General features: G+C 36.8%; 1 protein-coding gene across 2 annotated transcripts in view; it reads left to right on the top strand.

Annotated features, from left to right (window-relative positions):
• The window catches only part of NDNF (neuron derived neurotrophic factor), a 42,519-nt gene extending 19,054 nt beyond the window's left edge, over positions 1–23,465 (top strand). For both annotated transcript variants that reach the window (XM_001151746.6, XM_009448213.5), the window contains exons 2-4: positions 6,988–7,176; positions 12,771–12,895; positions 15,094–23,465. In XM_001151746.6, coding sequence (XP_001151746.4) covers positions 6,989–7,176; positions 12,771–12,895; positions 15,094–16,487 — 1,707 coding nt within the window. In that variant the 5' untranslated portion in view covers position 6,988 and the 3' untranslated portion in view covers positions 16,488–23,465. The remainder of the gene's footprint in view (positions 1–6,987; positions 7,177–12,770; positions 12,896–15,093) is intronic.
• The last annotated feature ends 281 nt before the right edge of the window (positions 23,466–23,746 follow it).

Genomic DNA, 23,746 nt, shown 5'->3' with positions numbered 1-23,746 from the left:
AACTTCAGACATTTTCATTGTTTGCAAAAGAAAACAAAATAAAACACCTTTTGGGAATTCAACTTTTGATTGCTGCATTTTTGCCTCGAAGGAATCTGTACATCCACGCTGGCACATGTTGGACATTCAGTATTAAAGTGTGCAGTCCCCTTCACTTGCTGCCCAGCAAGTCATGGCAGACACACGGCTCTTCCCCTAACTAAAGCTATATATTTTTTTCTTACACCTGGACCAAATGCTTCAGATTTATTATCAAATGTGACATGGATGATTCAAACAAAAACAAATGCTCTTGAGTTTGAAAATAGAAATTTAAAAGACTAAATATTTGCATTTAGAAAGGAAAAGAAAATAACAGAAATCTCTGTGGCAGACCATTCCTTGAAATTATTCTCACCAAATTATAATCATGCACTTTCCACTCTCTTTAATTAAACATTAGATTCCATTTATTCTCTATACATTTGCTTCAAGTAAATCAGAATGCCCATCCTTTTTTGTCATTGTAAATGTATTTCAACTTCGTGGCCTGCACATGATCAGGCACATTAGATAATTTTTAAGTGAATCTCAGTGATACTATATATTTTTTCAAATTTTATACTTTATGTTATATTTATAGTGATGAATCTGATCTTAAATTTTATAATATGTAAAGTGTGTAAGAGCTTGATGACATTTTTTACAACTACGTTTATACATTTCTGCAAAGAACTTGTTGGTGATAGAGGGATGGAGGAATTTGTTTTGATCATATTATCGCAGGTAGGTAAAGCTGTTGGCTGCTGTTCTGAGGAAGCTACAGTGATGAGAAAGGTCACAGTGCCTTAATTTATATCACGTCTTCTATTTTGAGAGCCTTGGACCTTTACATGAAAGCCCAAAAGAACTTTCTATCTACCAGATTTGCAATTGTTTGAATTGCTCAGATAATATAGCCAAATAGCGGTCTATAAATATTAAAGACAAGCTTTCTAGTGGTTGAAATAAGAGTCTGCTCTTAAAAGTCTTAATTGTTTTATGTGGTAAAACCATTTAGTGGATTTTTAAGGAAAAAAAAATTAGCCAGATTTATTTCTTATCACTGTTCATACAATTTCAAAGAATAAATGTTAACTAACTGAACCAGTGGTTTAACCCAGATGGGTAAATTGACTAGTTGATCTTATGTAATTGCAGATAAATTTTGCAAAATGACAGCAGTGGAACTGCTATAGACATTCTGGGGCAAGTTGAAGTTTTGTAGGGTATGTTGTGCTTTTTTGTGATGATAGAGGTAATTCTGGGTATTTAATTGATACAATGAATTACTCAAACTCCCTTTAAATTTTTACTTTGCTTACCATTGACCATTTTATAATTTACAAGCATTTCCACAGGTTTGTGGGAAAAACATATGCCAGGTCAGTTGGACAGTTTATTTTACCTAAAAGTTCCATAGACTATGAAGTTTAAATTAATGCTAAAGAAAGGCTTAGAATTGTTTGTACATGTTCAATTATCCATCATTTGCTCCACTCCCTACTCCTTGCAGAACAATAAAAACGCTTTAAGTCTATTCACTGACATTTTCTTTAAAACTGGAGGAGATGAAGGGGAGAAGCAAGTTCCCATCACCATAGTCCTAAAACATTAGGAAGAATCCCTTCTCCATATCTCTTGGGTTGTATAGTATTTACCTGCTCACAAGAAAGTGGGCAGCAGATGTTCCATTTTTATACTTAAAAGTTTCCTCTTTGGGGACTACTACTCATTTGCCTTAACTCCAATATCAGCTGATTGAACTCATAATGTTTCCACATTTTTGATCTAAAAATATGTGTGTGTATATATTCATACACCATATAAACTAGTTATTTACTTTGGATTATCCAAACCCATCTCTACCTTTGTAAGTATAGACTATATGGTTAACCTTTGGACAATTTTATTTTCCCTGTAGGATATTGGCATTCCAAAGAAAAATCTCATATCACCAATAATCTATTTTCTAAAGATTGAGTTGTATCAAATCATTAGGTCATTTTTATTTTCTCACCTCAGTTTTAGCAGGATCTGAGGACTTGTGCCAAATGTGAAGAAGGCCTTTGACAACACAAAAATAGCAGAATTATAGATTGCATCTATATCTTTTATTCATTAGAACTTTTCAATTGAAACAAAGTCAGTTATTTCAGTATCAGAGTAACACCACCAAGTTCTTCTGGGTTGTGGATGCTGTGCAACCAAGTTGATCTGCCAAGCAAAATAAAAATATTTGGAATTATCCTAGCAACTTTCAGCTTATGTTTGAACTAAAGCCTCAATTGTAGAAAGATAGCAAGATTTGTTGCTGTGCAAACACATTTCCTACATCATCCACCAGATGGCCATGAAAAAAGAAAGTGCTTAAAGTGAAACTCTGATTGATGTTATTTAATGTAAAGTTTAAATCTAGATAAGCTCTGCCTACCTAGAAGTAACAAAAAGAAATGAGAGGAAAAGTTATGCCATTAGAGGGCACTTTTGTAATCTTAGAAAAAAAGTCTGTTCTTATAAAGCAATTTAAGGCTTATGCTTAACAAGACTGAATTTTCATTTGTTTATTCTCAATGACTAATTCTTAAATTGTATATCTGAGACAGAACATTTTATTGTTAGGGAAAAATGTGTAAAATCTTAAAACCACCATTTAAATAATATTTATGTAAAGCTTCAATTTTTTATCAGTCAATATAAGTTGTAAAAATATATACAATGTATCTACACAGTCATTTTTTGATTAGCTATATTCAGTGCTTCTTGTAAATACATTTTAACTTCTGCCTGTAACCTGACCAAATTGAACAAGCCATCAGTGCTCCCTAATATTTAAGTTTTTCCCCAACAGTAGTTGCATGTTATTAGATAATATTTGTAGAACCAGAATCTGACAGAGTATAAATTCCTGTGTTTGGGGTCCATACAAATTTTTAAAACTTTTTTGAAAAGTGTGTTTTGCCTATAATTGGCATAGCAATTGAGATGGTTAAAACTGTTTCAGAAACAAAAAATGTGGCCTGATGGAATTTTAGTTTGGGAAATATGATGTTTTTGATAAAGCAAAAGATAAAGTTTCAGTCCGTTATCTATTGGTGATTGTCTAAATAAAAATATCTACCTGAGCCAATAAAGTAGGTAAACCAGTAAAATAGTTTAATAAATAGAAGCTTAGTGTCAAAAACTATGAAAGACTTGAGATTTTAGCCCACTTGCAAGCTAATAAATTAGTCTGTCATAGTTTCATGGATGCTAGAAGAAGGCAAGATACTCCTGGGTCAGAGACAAAGGACTTTATTACTCAGAGCGATGTATTACTCAGGCAGAGTATCATTATTTTCTTCCACTGGCTCCCTGACCCCCACTTCCCACAGGATGATGCAAAGAGGGCCAGCGGGCACTAGGCCATGTTTGGATTTTATTACAGGAGAGGATCCCTGAATTTAGGGACCTAAAATATTTTATAATGGGTGGTAGCCATGCCTGCTCTTTGCTCCAGAGGCTTTATCTGCCAAGACTGCTCACTATACAAATATCCTTGAAAAGATAATGTGGAACAAAAGCAGTCAGTACTTCTGCTCCCAAGTACTTGCAAAAGCAAACACAGAGACCCATGGAGAATTGCCTCCCAACACTTACTCTGCATAATCCTATAACCTGAATTTGTTTACTAATATTAATTTGTTAAGTAGCTGAACTGGAGAATATATAATAATCAGATTTACCATATTTTAAGCCACCTATAATAAATAGTTCATATTTTTTACGTCAGATAGTATTTACTGTATGACCTTACTTATCTAAGTCTCACTTTGATCATTTTTAAAATGAGAAAAAAGAATAGTGCCTACATTATAGTGTTGTTGCTAGCATTAGATGAAATAATATATTTAAAGAACTTAGAAGAATGCCTGGCATGTGGCATGTATACAACAAAATTTATTAATATTGTTTTTATCTCAGATTTTTTTTTCTTTTTTTGAGACAGAGGCTCTGTTGCCCATGCTGGAGTGCAGTGGCGTGATCTTGGCTCACTACAACCTCCGCTGCCTGGGTTCAAGCGATTCTCCTGCATCAGCCTCCCAAGTAGCTGGGATTACAGGCGCCCACCACCGCACGCAGCTAATTTTTGTATTTTTAGTAGAGACGGGGTTTTGCCATGTTGGCCAGGCTGGTCTCAAACTCCTGACCTCGTGATCCACCTGCCTTGGCCTCCCAAAGTGCTGGGATTACAGGTGTGAGCCACTGCGCCCAGCCAGAATTCATTTTTTATAAGTATCTGATTTAATAAAAAGAGAGTTCTTTCCTAGGGCAGTTGAGGATGCAGGGAAAGTTCCTATCAATCGACACTATTTTTCCAACTCGGGCTGATCTAAATATCCCAGATACCCTGGGTCCTTAGGCAGCTTGTCCTGCTAAGTCATACTGTGGCACTGTGGTTGGCAGCTTTGTGGGCAAACATGGGGCCTAAGGAGGTAAGCCTTGAGTGGCTCTGAGGCAAATATGCCTGTGTATCTTGCTTTCAAGTGCTCTGATAGCATGTTTGCTATAAGTTTCTAACAAGTACAGAAAGCGAAATTCTAGCTATTTCTAAAGAGATTTCCTTCTTTAGTTGGCCTCATCTGTTCTCACAAGGCAAGTTTTGGGGATGGTACTACAAAGAGAAATAAACTTGTAGAATTGTATGTGGCATGTCTATGGTATTTCTAAACAGAGGCAGCATAGCAAATGCCATTTGGATTTTCAGTTTCTGTTAGCTCCAAACAAAAGAGGAGCAGAGGGGAGGGACAGACAGCAGTGAGGGAGGTCCCATTCAGGTCAGTCCACCATGTCCTTGCTTGGTTAGATTATATCAACCTAGTCTTGATTTCGATCCATCCAGCCATCTTTTGCAGACATAGCCCTTGTCTACTGTTAGCAACTCTCATGAGCTCCCACTGACATCCCCAAGTTCTTTTGGATTTCTCCTTGACAATCATCTGGATATCTGAGGGAGAGATTACTTCAGGTAACTTAAGAAGGCCTGGTCTTATTCTTAAACTGCCAGCTTTTTAGGAAGAAAAGTTTATTCAGTCTCAGAAGCATTGCTGATATAGATCACCCATCCAAACTCTTCAAAAAACTGAGGTCCGGAGTGACTAGGTGAATTGCCTAAGATCACACATCTAGTTAGGAACTGAAGCTAAACATCAAGTTTCTTAGCTCTCAGTTGAATTTTCTTACCCTTGCAATACAATTAAGAAATAAGAGTGGGAAAGAAAAGCCTCGTAATAAGTTATTACGGCTTTCTGGAGAGATATTTCAGAGGATGAACACTGGGCTCTGCAGTCAGATCCACCTGTATTTGTATCCTTTCTTTGCTTACCTAATGGAGTTTCATTTTTGCATAGGATAGCAGCTACTTCACAGGCTTATTGTGAGGACTAAAAGTAGTAATGCAACTCGTGAACTTAGAACAGTGCTTTGCACATAGTAGCTCTAAATCACTGCAGATATTTTGTATGGAAAACCGCAGAACGCAGAGCAGCAAAGAATATTTGGAGAAAAGTAAAATGCGTTTTGCACAAGCTCGTTGTGAAAAATCCAACTCTCATGTCCACATTGTAAAAAAGAGAATGTTATTTCTTTCAAACTATATATTTTTGCAATCTGAATCTATTTTTGATAGCATTCAAAGAAAGATAAAATTAAAATCAAATGATGTTTTAAGTAGAGGTTGATTATAGTAATGTCTATTTAAAAATAAAACTGGCATTCACTTCATCTTGAATTATCACAAATATTTGCTATTTAAAGTACCTCAATGTAAAAACACTATATTTCTCTAATGCTTTAATTCCCTGATGTATGTTAAGTCAAAGAGGTAAAGGAAAACAATTCTTTACATATTTCTTTCTGTGAGGAAAAAAAATATACCAAATGGTCAGAGGAAGCAAAGTTTTTTCATGAGACCTGTCATGTCAAGGAACTTGCCTACCTGGGGCTTCCTGTTGGGAATACCAAGACATGTGGAAGACAGTGTCTTTGACAACACCCCTACAGCAATGTGCAGTAGAGAATGATCCATCATTACTTAGAGGATCTTTGATGAAAGTCAGTGACAAATGCCAAAATGTAACTCAGTGAAAGTACTCTGCTGGAGGTTAAGACAAATGTTCTAAATATACACCTTTCTGGCTTGATGTGTGAGTGAAGGTTCAAGCCCATTTTCTAAAATGATAGAGGTGTATATGTCAACGTTGTGTTGAAGACTCTGGTACCTGATAACAACTAAACATCAACTAATAACTCATCTTGTGATTCTGGACAAATTGCTTAATATGTGAAGGAGATGAACTTTATGATTTATAAAAATCCCTGACTTATGAAAATTTGATCTTGGAAAAAGCATAATACTACATAGAGAGTTATATATGTATAATCCCTAGTCAGATTTTAGGGAAGAATAAAAATAATTGAGCAGTGGTTCTCAATGAGTCTCTGTGATTTATGTTGAATGTAATAGTTCAACCATATCAGCAATTAGCAACTTGACTGCTGAGCAATGATACCAACCAACCATTGGTATAACTTTTATAATAGTTCAAAGAACTGACCTTAAGAGATTATTTTCATGCAAGCTTTGAGACATTGATATAGCGTTATCTACAATGTCCATATAGGCTTCTGCTGTAATGAAGTGAGGATTTTCTCTCTGAATACCCAGAGAAGTTAATGCAGCAAGAGTCTTTTCATTTCAAAATCTTTTTAATGTCTGAAATTCTAGTGAATTTATTTTTAACATCATGAAAATGTTTGAAGAAAAAATATAGTAAAGTTGCCTTGAAGATCATGTGTATGTATCCAAAATACATGATGCGTCCCTAAATTTCCATCAAAGCTAAAATAGTGTTAACCCTTTAGAAAGTCTGTGACTTGCCTGAGTGTCTGCCTGCAGAACTAATAAAGTAGTCATTTCTTTTGCCTCAGGATGGTGCTGCTCCACTGGTGTCTGCTGTGGCTGCTGTTTCCACTCAGCTCAAGGACCCAGAAGTTACCCACTCGGGATGAGGAACTTTTTCAGATGCAGATCCGGGACAAGGCATTTTTTCATGATTCGTCAGTAATTCCAGATGGAGCTGAAATTAGCAGTTATCTCTTTAGAGATACACCTAAAAGGTATTCTCCCTGCAGTATTTTCTGTATTAAAAAGCTCACATAGGATGCCTCCAAAAAAGAGAGTAACCTTTAGACTTAGTTTAGGTAATTTACAAATCAACCTATGAATGGCATTACCGATTTTCTGTAAGTAAGGGGGAACATGGCAGTGCAACTTCTAATTATGAAATAGAGGCTGTTTGATTCTTGCTGATTGTCATCTCCTTTTGCGTGTAGGAGGCAATGCTTGCATTTCTTACATTTTGGAATGATTATTTCCTTCTTTTCAGTACAGGAGGATTTTTTTTTTTCCCCCCTGAGACGGAGTCTTACTCTGTTGCCCAGGCTGGAGTGCAGTGACACAATCTCGGCTGACTGCAAGCTCCGCCTCCTGGGTTCACGCCATTCTCCTGCCTCAGCCTCCCGAGTAGCTGGGACTACAGGCATCCACCACCACGCCTGGCTAATTTTTTGTATTTTTAGTAGAGACGGGGTTTCGCCATGTTAGCCGGGATGGTCTCGATCTCCTGACCTCGTGATCCGCCCTCCTTGGCCGCCCGAAATGCTGGGACTACAGGCGTAAGCCACTGCGCCCGGCCTCAGTACAGTAGGATATTTCTAAGAAGGATTCTGTAGGATTAAAATGAAATCAATTTTCATGAATATGTATGATTCTTCAAGAGTTTGCATTAAGTTTTGTTTCTGTTTTTGAGACAAGGTCTCACTGTGTTGCTCAGGTTGGAGTGCAGTAGCACGGTCATGGCTCATTGTAGCCTCAACATCCCGGGATGAATCAATCCTCCCACCTCAGCCTCATGAATAGCTGGGACTATAGGTGTGTGCCACCTTGCCCCGCAAATTTTTAAAATTTTTAGTAGAGATGGCGTCTCACTATGTTGCCCAGGCTGGTCTCTAACTCCTGAGCTCAAGTGATCCTCCTGCCTCAGCATCCCAAAGTGTTGGGATTACAGGCATGAGACACCACACTTAATGCATTATGTTTTATGAGTATAATATTTCTTCAACAAATATTATCATATTCTGAGAGAATCAAACTAAACAGTCATAAAAACTGACACGGTTTATTTACCTTTACTCCAACATCAACAAATTGGGCTCACATAAAGTTTCTAAATATTTTGACCTTTAAAATATATATATATAATATAAATAATATGTTATAAATTAATTACATTTAAAGTTACCCATTTTGTAGTGCTCAAACTCTTTTCTCCCTTTGTAAGTTTAGCACACACAGTTAATCTTTGGATAATTATATTTCAAAACCAGTTGCTCCTTCTAACCTGGGATACAGTGAAATTCCAAAGGATTAAACTGTTTCAGAACATCAATAACTCATTTTCTAGAGATTGAGATATATCAGATCATTAGTCATCTTTTCAGTTTTGATTAACAGTAATCATGGAAGATGGTGGTCTGAATCCCTTCCACTGAATGGCCTAGTCTTATCTCCATCTGGTTAGTCAAAATGATGGTAGGTGATCAGTTTTCCTACATTAACTAGAGTGAACTATTGTTCGGATATCATTTTGGCACTGCTCGAGTAAAATTATTTGTTTGCATGAACACACTAGACTAGTAACTGACTTATCAATAACATATAAAATAATTTTGAATCTTTAAATGACATTCATGAGAGTGAAGGCAGAAAAGGAAAGGATGATTACATTGAAGGAACTTGCTCTCTTGGTCCTGACTAAAATTGAGTCTGTGAAAACAGTAAAAGGCATACAAAGCAGTCATAATACTTCAAATTAATCTTAACTATTAACTGAGTTCTTGCTGGGCACATTTGGCTTTTCATATTATTTTGTCCTTTGAAATTTACGTGTGAGTGAAATCAAATCAAAATTTTTCTGTAGAAATTACTTTCATTTCCCAAATGCACTTGGGCACTGCCTTCTTTGCAATATACTTTAAATACAGCATTCCACATTATGTAATCCAATCACTTAATTAAATGATTCATCTTTCTTTAGTCTTCCAGTTTCTTAAAAATTAAATAAGTTTTGCCTATAAGAGTTGTTTTAGAAATTACACTTTTAAAGTAAAGCGCCATGTTTTTATTATGAGACATTATAAAACAACATTTTCTCTTTTTATTTCTCTCATTTATTCATTCTTTATATTTATCTTTTTTCCACCAATGATTATTGAGGCCCTTGGTATCCACAATAGGAAAAAATGTTAACATACACTAGTAAAAGCAGACTTATACTAGTAAAGGATTATAGCCACAAGTAGAAACTTCATTTCTAGGGGTGAAATATGTAATGATAAGCACACAAACATGTTGTTGATATTCCAACTAAAAAAAGAAATTCCAGATAAAGTTGCACAGCAGTAAATTTAAAAAGACAGCAAATGCATTAATTATTCTTACGTTTATACATAAATTCCAAAGGCTAAATGGCTCATGGTGTGCTTATCCCTCAGCTTTGCCACTATAATTTGGGCCATGTTTCCTTAGTTATTAATTATGTTTCTGTGTCCCTCACTAGCCAGTAAATATCTCGAACATGTAGATTATGTCCTGTCATCTCTGATTGTCACTCTCTTCTACAGTTGCTTTGTGCATGGTAGACAATAAATATCTGTCAAATTGTTAAGTATATTCGAATTATCATTTATCCCTAATCATAAGTGCTTCCATATGAAAATGTTAACTTAGAGGGACTCCCTGCTGCCTTATATGCATAATCATTATCTTGTGGAATGAAAGCATTGTTTTATTTGTAATTGGTCACCTATGACCTATGTTTAAGTTACTAAGACACAGTTTTGGAAATAAACTACTTCCTTGTGTGAAATGAGAACAGAAGGTAATAGACAAACTTGTACATTGTTTTCTTCTGTGCCGTTGCTTAGCTCTGCTATTCACATAAAACCTAAAATCAAACACGAAGTTTTGAACACTCTTTTACTTATATGATGCCAAACTAGTTATATTGTTGTACCTACTTCTTTGTAATATAGATAGGTTCAATTATGTTTATGTGGTTAATAACTCCCATGCAATCTGGCCAAAGGGACAAAATTCTACTCACAAAAAGTAGACTGTATTAAAAATTAAGCCTTCCGACACTGTTCAGGAATGCTTATGGTACATTAAACTTTCCATACAGTAAACAATTCAATCATCTATTTTGTCTAGATGATTGTTTAACTTTACTGTTATATGAATAAGTTGCTTTTGCATTTATAGGGTCTTCACTTTATTTGTCTGCCCACTGCCCCACTCCCATTCTCCATCTCCAAAAGCATCTTTGAATGGTGGTGGCTGGGGGAAGTACTTGTATTTCAATTCAGATTCTATATCTTCAGATAGAAGGAGACTCTAGGTATATGAACCAGGCTAGAACAAGAAGTGTGGTGTTAGGATTCTTAGGTTTTATTTACTTATTTAGTAATTCAATTATTTTAAAATGTTGATCAAGTACATACATGCAGAAATCTGTGCTAATTGCTGGGAATACAAAGGCGTGATAAATGAACCCTAACAGGGCCCTTGTGAGGAAAATGACATTAATCAAATGATAATAAAATCATATAGTCACAAGTAACAATAAGTGCCCAAAAGTAAAAAGTATAGGACGTTCTGAGAATGCATAAGAGGACCTGATCCAGAGTGAGTTGGAAAAAGCATCCCTGAAGAAATGACTTTAAATGTGAGTATGAGTCACAAACCTCTGTAGTGACAGGGCCTCTGCCTACCTCACCTGTTTCTTGTCCTGTCACTACCCATTTAACTCTGTGCTCAAACCACAAAGTACTTCTCTAGTTTCTGAACCCTACTCATCCTACCGTCTATGGGATGTGGTTTTCTCTGCCTGAAAAGAACTCCTTTGCCCCAACTCACATTTAAAGTCATTTCTTCAGGGATGCTTTTTCTTTAGTCTCAAAGACTAAAATACATCTCAAGGAATGTTTGTTGGATGAATTAATGAGTAGTTTCCCATACCTCCACTTTCACCACCTCCGAATCATTCCTTAAAACTGCAGCAAGAGGAATCTCCTAAAAAAGCAAATGTACTATGTGATTTCCAGCTGAGAGTCCTATCGGAGCTTTAGGTTTTAGCCTTAGGGAAAAATTCCTTAATTGTATGAGCCTGGATGAGGTCACACAGGGAGTGAGCATAGGTAGAAAAGAGACATTCAAGCACAGTCCTGTGGTTCACTCCCAACATTAGAGTTCAGGGAGGTGAGAAGGAACCAGCAGAAGAGACCGCTAGGGTCGGAGGCTCTGGTGGTCAGTGTTGGTCAGGGTTATGGAGAGAATAGGAAGGCAAGAGATATCCAGGAGGTTCAATCCACAGGAGGCAAAGCCTGCTTTTCTCTGCATGGAATCAATGAGCAACTCTGGGCTTGCTGGAACTGAAACCACTCTTTCCTCATTGGCAAGATTATAGGTTTTGAAAGATAATTAAATGAAACCATCTAAGTCATTTGGAGTAAGAGTATATGGTATTTCTATAGTTAAGCAATATTTTTATTCTTTTTAAGGCATTACAATAAAGGCTCAGGGGAAAGCACAGAGTAGAACATTTGATTTTTTAAATTTTGTTTTAAAATCATTAACTTATTTAATTCAACAGAAAACCTGTGATAGAGAAATGTGTCTTTCTACTGACTGACACAGTGCTCTTTACTTTTTAAAGTATTTCTCAAACGGTGATTAGATAATGCCATTCCAAAAGATATGAAATGGGCCAGGCATGGTGCCTCACACTTGTAATCCCAGTGCTTTGGAAGGCTGAGGCAGGAGGATCACTGGAGGCCAAGAAATTGAGACCAGTCAGAGCACCACAGTGAGACCCCCATCTGTACAAAAAAATTTAAAAATTAGCCAGATATGGTGGCACATGCCTGCAGTCCCAGCTACTCAGGAAACTGAGGTGGGAGGATCGTTTGAGCCCAGGAGTTTGAGGCTGCAGGGAGCCATGACCACACCACTGCACTCCTGCCTGGGAGACAGCACAAGACTGTCTCAAAACAAACAAATAAAAAGATATGAAATAGTAAAGCTGTGAATAAAAGTCACTAATGTAAAAATGTGAATACAGCGTTATATTGCCAGAGACAAACATACACTTTAGAACTAGGTTGCTGTGAAAATGTTCTTTTGAAATAGTTGCAACTATGTCAGAGTGCCCTCAAGTTAATGTACAAATTTATCACCAAATGTATGGAAAGCACGGCACCTATAGGACAACAAACCTGGAAATTTTCTTGGTTGTGATTTATTTTGCAATGGCGGGGCCTGTGTTAAATAATACCAGACAACAGGTCAGTGTTGATTTTTAACTCAAAATACTTTGGGTTCAATGTGTTTTATTTCACACTGTATTTGTTGATGATAAATCTGGTTGCAGATCCTTGGGGCTGTTGGACTTCCACAGTTAATGCTGTATCATGTTTTGTGTCAAATAGCCAATTTTATTAAACTGTGTTAAGGGAAAATACAATGACATTTTATGAAAATTTTATAAAATTTATAAAATGAAAAAAATAATTAAAACCAAATGATTTTTCTGGTAAGTCTTGATTGTAAATGTTAGAATTACCACGGTCTAAAGTGGTCCACTTTCCCACAGGTATTTCTTTGTGGTTGAAGAAGACAATACTCCATTATCAGTCACAGTGACGCCCTGTGATGCGCCTTTGGAGTGGAAGCTGAGCCTCCAGGAGCTGCCAGAGGACAGGAGCGGGGAAGGCTCAGGTAAGCAGCAGGATAGATCTGCCCCTGGACCTTTGAATGGATGGTTTTAATGCTTGTGAAACATACAACCTTCTGTGTGTTAGTAAGAAAAGGCAGCATGGGTGCACAAGTGAATCTGGAGGTATGAGACGGAGATAAGGGAAGTGGGAGGGTGGCATCAGATGACACTGATCCTGATAAAATAAAAGGTTAGGAGAGACAGGTACGGGGATTGACAGCTTGAGGAGAAGGGGAGAGGTTTGGACTAGCCTCTATGGCTGTGGTTTGCAATCTTGCCTAAACATCCTAATCACGTATAAGGCTTTAAAAACTGCTGATGCCTAGATCTTGCAAAGGTCTGATTTGATTGGAATGGGGTGAGGTCCAAACTTTGGGATTTTTAGCCACACTCCCCAGGTGATTCTAATATACAGCCAAGGTTAAGAACCTCTGATCTCCAGGGAATAAGAGATGGAAACAGAGAAGCAGAGAGGCATTTAGTAGCAGTTAAAGGCCAAGATGAAAACAAAGTTAGCAGGATGAGTGGGCTAAGCATTTAAAGAAGACAGATGATAGAGAGCAAATAAAATAAAAGAGAAATGAGAAGAGTTTGTATGGCACCCTGAAAGCTCTTTAAGGGCATCATAGGTTAAAGGTGAAGGCTTGACAATGGGTGCCCTACAAATGACTATATATATACATAGTCTTTATATATATATGTACATATATATATAACTATGTATATGTATCTACAAAGGCTAGCTATAGTAGTTACAAAGAGGAGCAAACATCGCAATTAGGAAAATTATGGAAGTGTGTATGGGGAGTAAAGAGACCAAGATACAGAAAACAAATCTTGATGGGCTTTTTATTTTTTTTTTTTCAGGACAGGGTCTTGCTCTGTCGCTTAGGAGTGCAATGGTGTAATCTTGGCTCACTGCAACTTCCACCTCCTGGGCTTAAGCAATTCTCCTGCCTCAGCCTCCCAAGTAGCTGGGACCAGAGGTGCATGCCACTACGCCCAGCTAATTTTTTGTATTTTTGTAAAGATAGGGTTTCACTATGTTGCCTAGGTCGGTCTCAAACTCCTGAGCTCAAGCAATTTGCCACCTCGGTCTCCGAAAGTGCTGTGATTACTGGTGTGAGCCACCGCACCTGGCCAAACCTTGATGTTAATATATCTGTTTGATGATTGTGTTTATCCCATAGTTTAGGAATATGAAATTCTGTATAGCTCACTTTCAACCTGCAATGATAAGCTGGAAAAGGTTTCCTCTCACTGTAGCTACCCAGTCATTTACCAAGCCCTGGAAACTAATCTATACGCTGATATATGTGTGATATCTGATACTTACGGTAACAAAATATGGAAAAAATTAGTTTAGCTTTAACACTATTCCTGTGTTATTCCTGGGCGCACGTTCTATACGTTGAACCTTAAGCATTCTTTTTTTATTTTATTTTATTATTTTATTTTATTTTATTTTATTTTATTTTATTTTATTTTATTTTATTTTATTTTGAGACAGGGTCTTGCTTTGTTGCCCAGGCTAGAGCACAGTGGTGCAATCATAGCTCACTGCAGCCTTGAACTCCAGGGCTTAAGCAATCCTCCTGCCTCAGCCTCCCAAGTACCTGGGACTACAAGCATGTGCCACTATGCCCAGCTAATTTTTTTATCTTTATTTCTTACAGAGACAGGGTCTCTCTTTGTTGTCCAGGTTCAGCTTCAAGTAATCTTACAGCCTCAGCATCCCAAAGTGCTAGGATAACAGGCATGAGCCATGACACCCAGCCAAATATTCTTACTGGTACTTTATATTGTGTATTTTAATCGGATTGTCTAGTCCTTCTAACAGCCGTGAAATTAGCAAAATGGCTGGCCATCCAAATGCAAACTGATACAATTCTTTTGGTAAGCAGATTGACAGTCAGGATTAATAATGTCTCAAAAGTTTACAGTCTCTGACCTAAAATTTTTACTAATTGGATTCTGCTTTGAAGAAATAATTTAAATTCAGAGAAGCCTTACACATATATAAGAGCATTATGTATAATGGTCAAAATAAATATTATCTTGAATACATTTATAAATATTTTTACTTATGAACATGTACTATTTTCATAACGGAGAAAAAATAAGATAAAAGGATAACTTAAGGTTGGCAAGCCACAGTGTATGCCCTGACAGTAGCCTGTGCTTCTCCTGTATTTTCTAGGTGATCTGGAACCTCTTGAGCAGCAGAAGCAGCAGATCATTAATGAGGAAGGCACTGAGTTATTCTCCTACAAAGGCAATGATGTTGAGTATTTTATATCGTCTAGTTCCCCATCCGGTTTATATCAGTTGGATCTTCTTTCAACAGAGAAAGACACACATTTCAAAGTATATGCCACCACAACTCCAGAATCTGATCAGCCATACCCTGAGTTACCCTATGACCCAAGAGTAGATGTGACCTCACTGGGGCGCACTACGGTCACTTTGGCCTGGAAACCAAGCCCCACTGCCTCTTTGCTGAAACAACCCACTCAGTACTGTGTGGTCATCAACAAAGAGCACAATTTCAAGAGTCTCTGTGCAGTGGAAGCAAAACTGAGTGCAGATGATGCTTTTATGATGGCACCGAAACCTGGTCTGGACTTCAGCCCCTTTGACTTTGCCCACTTTGGATTTCCTTCTGATAATTCAGGTGAAGAACGCAGTTTCCAAGCAAAGCCTTCTCCAAAACTGGGGCGTCATGTCTACTCCAGGCCTAAGGTTGATATTCAGAAAATCTGCATAGGAAACAAGAACATCTTCACCGTCTCTGATCTGAAACCCGACACGCAGTACTACTTTGATGTATTTGTGGTCAACATCAACAGCAACATGAGCACCGCTTATGTAGGTACCTTTGCCAGGACCAAGGAAGAAGCCAAACAGAAGACAGTTGAGCTAAAAGATGGGAAGATAACAGATGTATTTGTTAAAAGGAAGGGAGCAAAGTTTCTACGGTTTGCTCCAGTCTCTTCTCACCAAAAAGTCACCTTCTTTATTCACTCTTGTCTGGATGCTGTCCAAATCCAAGTGAGAAGAGATGGGAAACTTCTTCTGTCTCAGAATGTGGAAGGCATTCAGCAGTTTCAGCTTAGAGGAAAACCTAAAGCTAAATACCTCGTTCGACTGAAAGGAAACAAGAAGGGAGCATCTATGTTGAAAATTCTAGCTACCACAAGGCCTACTAAGCAGTCATTTCCCTCTCTTCCTGAAGACACAAGAATCAAAGCCTTTGACAAGCTCCGTACCTGTTCCTCGGCCACCGTGGCTTGGCTAGGCACTCAGGAAAGGAACAAGTTTTGCATCTACAAAAAAGAAGTGGATGATAACTACAATGAAGACCAGAAGAAAAGAGAGCAAAACCAATGTCTAGGACCAGATATAAGGAAGAAGTCAGAAAAGGTCCTCTGTAAATATTTCCACAGTCAAAACCTGCAGAAAGCAGTGACCACAGAAACAATTAAAGGTCTTCAGCCTGGCAAATCTTACCTGCTGGATGTTTATGTCATAGGACACGGGGGGCACTCTGTAAAGTATCAGAGTAAGGTTGTGAAAACTAGAAAGTTCTGTTAGTTACCTTCTTATAGAGATATATTATGTAGAACTCCAGGAGGGACATTAAATCACTTTAAGTATAAACTGACTACTCCCACAGCTGAGAGAAGTTGTGACCTGTACTTGTACTATGGAAGGAAGGATATCAACGTGTGTATATTGATGTTTATATAAGTAACTCTTGAAGGAGACTTGTTCTAGCGTGCCCCATGGTACCTAGTGTGTGTCTGATGCCGGTTGGTGTCAAAGATAGAGGGCTTCTTGAAGGAACTTGCCATTCCTTGCTTTGACCACTGCATGAACTGCTTCTAAATTATTTTATTACCTAAAAATTTAAAATATGCCATTCATTGCACACACCCACAAATGCAAATCATTCCTCTCTATAGATGCTAGGATATATATAAATTATTTTATAAATTCTTGTTTTAAATGTCAGTGTTTCTATGATTGTAAACTATTAAATTCTTTTCCTATTAAAGTACAGATCTAATCTAAGTATTATTAAGTTGATAGCCGTCTAGTCAGTTATATTGCTATTGTAAATTCTTGTTTGTTGAGTAAAATGTTTAAATACTATATGTATCTCATGTACAAAGTTGACATACATTATATTCATGTACATAAAATTAAAGAGATTAGATTATATACTGTTCATTTTCCCAAGCAGCTACCTTGGTGTATTCAATTTCTAATCTGTCCTCAAAACTGCACCTTCTGTAGTTTGGCACCAAAACAGACCCTTTTTTAATAATTAAAAAGGGATGCCCCATCTCTCTAAAGTTACTATGGCATTAGAAATAGTTATTAAAATTTGTACTTTTGACGTTGAATGGGAGCCAGCTGTTAGGAGAGTTGAGAGAGCTACAATAGACTTGTTTTAAAAGAATAGGACAAGCCAAACACTAACTCGACAAGTATTCAACAAATTGTCCTTAATAACCTAAAATATATCACTTTATAAGCATTTATTTTAAGTACAAAATTGAGATATTTCAAGCATTTTCCATCTGTTTGAATCTTAGCAAAATAGTTAAATAATTATTTTAATCTCTAGCTGATGCAACTTAACAAACACCAATCAGGACTTTTATTAGTAAGAAGAAAACTAGGAAAGCTGTTGTTTTATAACATTAATGGTCTGCTACTTTTAACTTTGATTTTTCATGGATTTTTTAAAAGTAATTTCAAGTGTAAGAGACAATTTAGACAAATCATAACATATTTTATCAGAGACTGTGCACAAAGGGCACTTTTAGGTAGCTTCATTCTCCACAGGTTCTATACATAAATCATGAGGTGTTACGAGAATATTGGTCCAGGAATCAGAAAAGTCTGGAATTTACAATCACCTAAAGCAATATGACTTTAAGAAAATCTGTTACCTCCCATCATCTCCCTTTCCCATCTGTTAACATTTGGTGGTGATAGATTTAGATGAGATGACATTGTTAGATACTTTCTATTATAAGAGGTTGTCTTTGGTAGAATTCTATGATTCTAAAGTGCTGTGACTACAAGTGTGGACAGGTGTAATCACTTTACCTCTACACTGCCCGCTGCATGCTGACACTGCCTTTCATATGGTGGGCATTCAACAGCAACATTCCTGTAGAGTGTAGATGGCTATGACTAAGGTAGTGTAAGTGGTGGTCCTTATAAAATATGCTCTGCTTGCCTTAGGGGAAAATAGTTCCTTAAAAACGTTCTCATCCAACTCCTCAGTGTTAAGATATCTAAACAAAAGTGACCACATCTATACACAACAGTAATGACACCTGAAAGAATTTTTTAACAGATAAAGAACAGTACTCCCATGGTTATGTAACCAACCAACTAGGAAGGAGAGACTTTAAAATTGACAACATCCCAGAGATGTTATATCCTAAGTTATGAATGTGCTGCCGTTGAAGAAAAATCAGCTTTCTCATATTACTCACATATATATTATTACATAACAATGTGTTAAATTGGACTACAGTGAATCAAAGAGTTATTGCAGCTTCTGAAGGTGACAGACTTTTAACTTTCAGATATTGCTTAATGCCTGGGAAACCCTGGGAACCACGCCAAGTCAATTTAACCAAGCTTTTGCTTTTTAGCCAGCTGTGATGGTGGTTTCTACATAGTCTGGATAAATCCAAGAATACTTTCATGGCCCTAGTGAAATTTGCCTTTTTGAAATTATTAGGAAAATGAAATACACATTATGAAACTTCTATCACTCCTAAAGAAAGGGGAAAACCTATTAAAAATGAAGCTGTCTTATTTACTAATGCATTTCTATTTCAGGAGCATTTGGCTAAACTGGGGACAAAAAACAAAAACTTGTTCTTAATTAACAAAAGAACTAGAAAGAAGCTCATATGAAAGCACCACCTTGTGTTCAGTAAGCTTCAGGATAGCTCTGTTGACAGCAGGGCATTTAGAGAGTCCCAAGTATAGTCATGTATCATTGGGGAGGGAAGAATCTTTGAGGACATCTAGTTTACAATCTTTATTATTTTTCAGGTGTAGAAAAGAGATTAAATATCATAGAAGTCAGAATAAATTTGTAAAAGTTCTCATAGTCAAAACAGCTAAGTAATGGCATTGCCCAGACTCCAAAATCCTGACCAGAATATAAATCACCAATTGTTGGTTTAAAGGGGTTATTTGTGAATCATTTTCCAAAAAAAGAAGTACACTTTTTGTGTTACTTACCATTTCAAAGAAACTTATTCTTCAAGACCATTTCAGATTTCCTTAGGAATGTATGTGTTACCCATAATTGACCACTTCAAACTTGTAAGAAAAAAAATGTTATGGTCATTTTGTTATTTTTAGAGACAAAGTATTTCTAATCTAGGTTTGCATGCACATACAACCTTGAGGCTGTGAGATCATTAGTCAATTGCTTTAATTATAAGCCCTGTTTTTTTAAATCTAAAAACTAATAAACATCTATAAGCATTATAACAGATTATTTTCTTCATTAAATTACTTTGTAATCAAGTTCTAGATTAAATGTTTAAACATGCATTAAAGGATTAGTGCTGAAAAGCACTTATTTTCATTACTCAACACATTTGAAAAAATGATTTTGATATGATGAAGAGACTTAAAAAAAGACAAAGATGAACTTCAGAGTTTGAAAAAGGCTTAATGATTCTTAACGGTTTGACTCTGAATGAAACCACACATGTGTGCACGTGCCCACACACCTACACTTTTGTATATATTCAAGGGATCCATTGTAGCTGAAACCAATCCAGTATCCCTTCCAATATTTTACCAATCCCTTCTAGAGATTATCTAGTTCTACCATCTCATTTTACAGATGAGGAAATTGAGGCCCAATTAAGACTAGAATCTAGATTCTCTTACTCCCAGTTTAATGTCCACTCAGGACTTCATCTTAAGCACTTCTTCACTATAGAAAGCATGGGACAACTCACCCAGAGTATACTTCTTTGTCTCTATTCACTGGCTGGCTTCAAAACAACACAAAAGCATCTAACTTGGAGGACAATGTCATCTGGAGCATCTCCAGCCACTTCCTTCCCCCACTCTGATATGGTGTGACAGAGATACAACTGGCTGGGAGCCTGCCTTCTGGCCCTCTCCCTATGACCAAGTAGAGTGACCACTGCCAGACTTTAGCTGATCTTTATATGTAGTCGACCAAATGACCTGGGAAGCATCAAGGCACCCTCACAATTGTGTTTCCCCAGAGAGTTTTAGCCAGAAAAATACAGAGTCTTTGGGGATTTGGGCCTTTGTTGTTTTGAAAGTGGGAAGTAGGAGAAAGAACAGGGAGAGAAGTAGGGTGTGGAGAGAAGTATAATTTTATCTCATTTCTTTCTCTGAGAGATCTAAGAAGTCAAGAGACACAAGAGATCCAGTGTAACTTGATTTTATTAATGTTTGCATTCTGTCCTTCATGTAACCTTACACTGGAGCATTGGACCTGGATCACCATCCTCTCTGTCAGAATTGCGTCTCACTGATAAACATTTTCATTTCCCAGGAGTGGTTGATCATGCATCTTGGCAAGATTTCCTTCATTTCTCTTTACAGTTCCCATTCCTGACCTTTGAGAAACAGTCATCAAAGTGTAGAAGTAAAGTCTTTTAAAATGCCTTTCCAGATGGACCCTTAGAACTCTTTCAAAGATATTTGTAAATATTCACTCTAAATGTAATAGAAATAAAAAGCTGTAGATCTTCATTACAGAAAAACCATTAGCTCAAGATTGAATAGCTCAAGGTCTTAGGCACAGTTTCATCTTACGCTGTCATTATTTAGATCCCAAGAAAGAGAGGGTGGGATTGGCTATCCCACAGTATAGCGGGGAGGAGGGCAGTGCAGGAAAGGACATTGATTCCTAGTAAAAGATCCATTAAAAAACAGAAATAAGAATGAAGTACCAGAACGTAATTTATCATCCCTTTATGCTACAGAAGAGAACTTGCAAGACAGTGTAAGGTTTCCCTGGAACTTGTTAGAAATGTCATCTAGACGTTGAGCCAGGAACACAATCAAGCAACCTTTCAGGATATAGTCAGGCCCCAAGCCTCTTCAGAACTCGGAATAATGTTTTGAATTGAAACAGAAGTGTAAAACAGAGAGGTCAGAGCAGATCAATACTGGTTATGGGTGATGAGATCCAGACAGAACAGTCCCCCAAAAAATAACTGTCTTACAACGAGGGGGTGTGATGGATGTGTTATTTTGGTTTTTTTTGAGTCTAGTAGTATTACTGTCTGAAACTGATCAGTTTTTAGGGGCAACTTCAAAATGTTATTTGTGTCTTTCTTGTAAATACCTGCCAAGATTAATACCCAATCAAATGCCATGACTTGGAAATAAACAAATATTCATTTCTTGTCTATAATTACCTTTTGGTATAATCCTTTCAACTTGTATAAATAGGATATAACAGAATAACACCAATAGTTGTTTTAAGATAGACTGAAAAACCCAAAATGCCCATATTTAATTATAACTCTGACAGTAGTGTGTTTCTGAGAAAAATTGTTTATAATCAACAGAACTAAGTATATGAATACATCATAGGCATAGAAGTCTGACTGTTCATTCTCATCTTTTCCTATAAAATGAACTCAGACCTATTTAAATAGGATTAATATATTAGTTCCTTTCATCATGCAGGCCTGATAATTTCCACATTGCCAGACCAACAAACAGTTTTTGGAAGAAGCATGCCACCCTCAAGAACCACTGGTAAATGTCTCACAGGCATCTGAATTTGTCTGACCTGGTTTGTGCTCTGTGGGTCCATATGGCTGAAGTAACAAGATTGTGGCTCAACTAATGTCACAGTTATAACAATAGACATAGATTGCTACATGAGCAGTTTGGTAACAGCAACTGATCTAGTCACAAATATGGCCCATTTCCAATGGTTGAGTTTCCGTGTATCACAGTAGCTACAGTAGCTTCAGCAACATTTGACGTTTCCAGCTCTTCTGGATGTGGTAAGAACTTTAAGTGAGAGGGACAAACAAGCATACTTACATGTTTTAAATAACCAAATAAAATTCAACCAGTTTTATTATGGTAAAATATAACTTTAAAAACATTTTTAAAGAAATAGCAGACTCTTGGTTGACTATTTTAAAAGAGTAATATTGAATATCTCCTTCCTGCTGAATAAAGCTTGTCATTCTTCTTCAAATAAAGAGGTCAAGCTGTAAATTACAGATTGTGGAATTTTGCCTTCTATTATGCACAGGATCCCAGGTTCTGTTGGGTTGTCCTGGGGTGATCATCAGGTATGGAAAAAGATAAAAGAGATATGAAAGCTGGGTAAGAATCACAACATTTACATCTAAATTGAATTTTGTGCAAGTTCCATTGACTAATGGCAGAGAGCTGTGCTTCAAATACAGCTGTGGTCTGAGCAAACTTGGCTGCTCTAAATACTGAATGCCAGTTCCTTTGCCAATTCCATGGGCAAGCATTCCAGGAGGCTTGAGTTAAAATGTGCAGATAAATACTCAGTTCTGGAGTTTTTGGTGCCAAAGCATACAGAATACTTATGTTCTGCTATGGAAATACTGGAAGAACAGAACTTCGGTTTTTAATATCTCTGAGGATTTAAAACAGTTCTTAGACTACTTATTACCTTTCATAAAACTCACTCCTACTTTAAAAGTCTCTTGGTGGCTTACCTATATTAAAAAGAGGAAAAGAATTCTTTTTGATTCCGCTGAGTTTTCTCTTCTCTATTGAAGTTAAGCAAGCTACTAAGAGGACAGCAGAGGAAAGAGTGCAGAAGTGGGACTTTGGGCATTTTCTTAAACTTCTGTGGGCTTGAGCTTTCTCATTTGTAAAATGAGAAGGGTGATGATCTCCTAGATTCCTTTTTGGAGAAGCAGGGAAACTAACAACCTTTAAGCACATACTGAGTGCCAAGCATTTGAAATACCGTTATTTAATCCTTGTAACAACCCTGAGATGGAGACATTATTGTATTCTCATTAAGCAGAGGAGGAACCCAAAGAAAAAAGAAATTATATAATGTGCTCAAGTTCACAAAGTTAATACAAGATGGAGCTGGAATTTAAACACAGATACATCTGGTACCAAATGAATGCGTTTTTCCACATCCACCTGTATGCTTGTGAGTTCTAGTGCTACTTAGTGAATCTCACCAGAATAGAATACATGACGAGTCCCTTACTAAAACTGGAGAAAGTTAAAGTATATTAAAGCTTGGCCTGCATATTTATAAACAAGTTTTCTCTGACATAGATAAATATCAAGCATTAGGGACAGAAGACGAATAATTGACAAAGTATTGCTAAGTTGCTCTTATTGTGTAGAAGTTTCCCATTTTAATGGTGACTCATACTACCATAAAAACTTTGTTTGGTATTTGTTTGTGTCTTATTATATAGAGTTTGATGTAATGCTTACATCTGGCATAATGTGTCTTTAATATGATGTTAATAAACCTTTATTTAATGCTTTTGTTTTTTAGCATATAAAGAGTTGTCTGTGGTTGTCTTTGTTTTTGTTTCTGCTTTGCCCTTGCACATGTTTGACTTCTGTTATCATTTTTTAATAGCAGATGTTTACTGGGCCTTCATTAGATACCACATCCTGATATGATAGTTATAGCCTGAGCTGAGGCATCTCTTTAATCCACATAACAACCTTATGAAGTAGACACTGTTGATTTTCCACATTTTACTGATGAAGAAACCAAGGGTCAGAGAAGTTAAGTAACTTCCCCAATTTCATGCAGCTAGTATGGGGTGCAGTTCTGT

Source organism: Pan troglodytes, chromosome 3, assembly GCF_028858775.2.
Source record: "Pan troglodytes isolate AG18354 chromosome 3, NHGRI_mPanTro3-v2.0_pri, whole genome shotgun sequence".
Lineage (NCBI taxonomy): Eukaryota > Metazoa > Chordata > Mammalia > Primates > Hominidae > Pan > Pan troglodytes.
The sequence above is the reverse complement of the archived record's forward strand: the minus strand, read 5'-3'. Positions and strand labels throughout refer to the sequence as shown.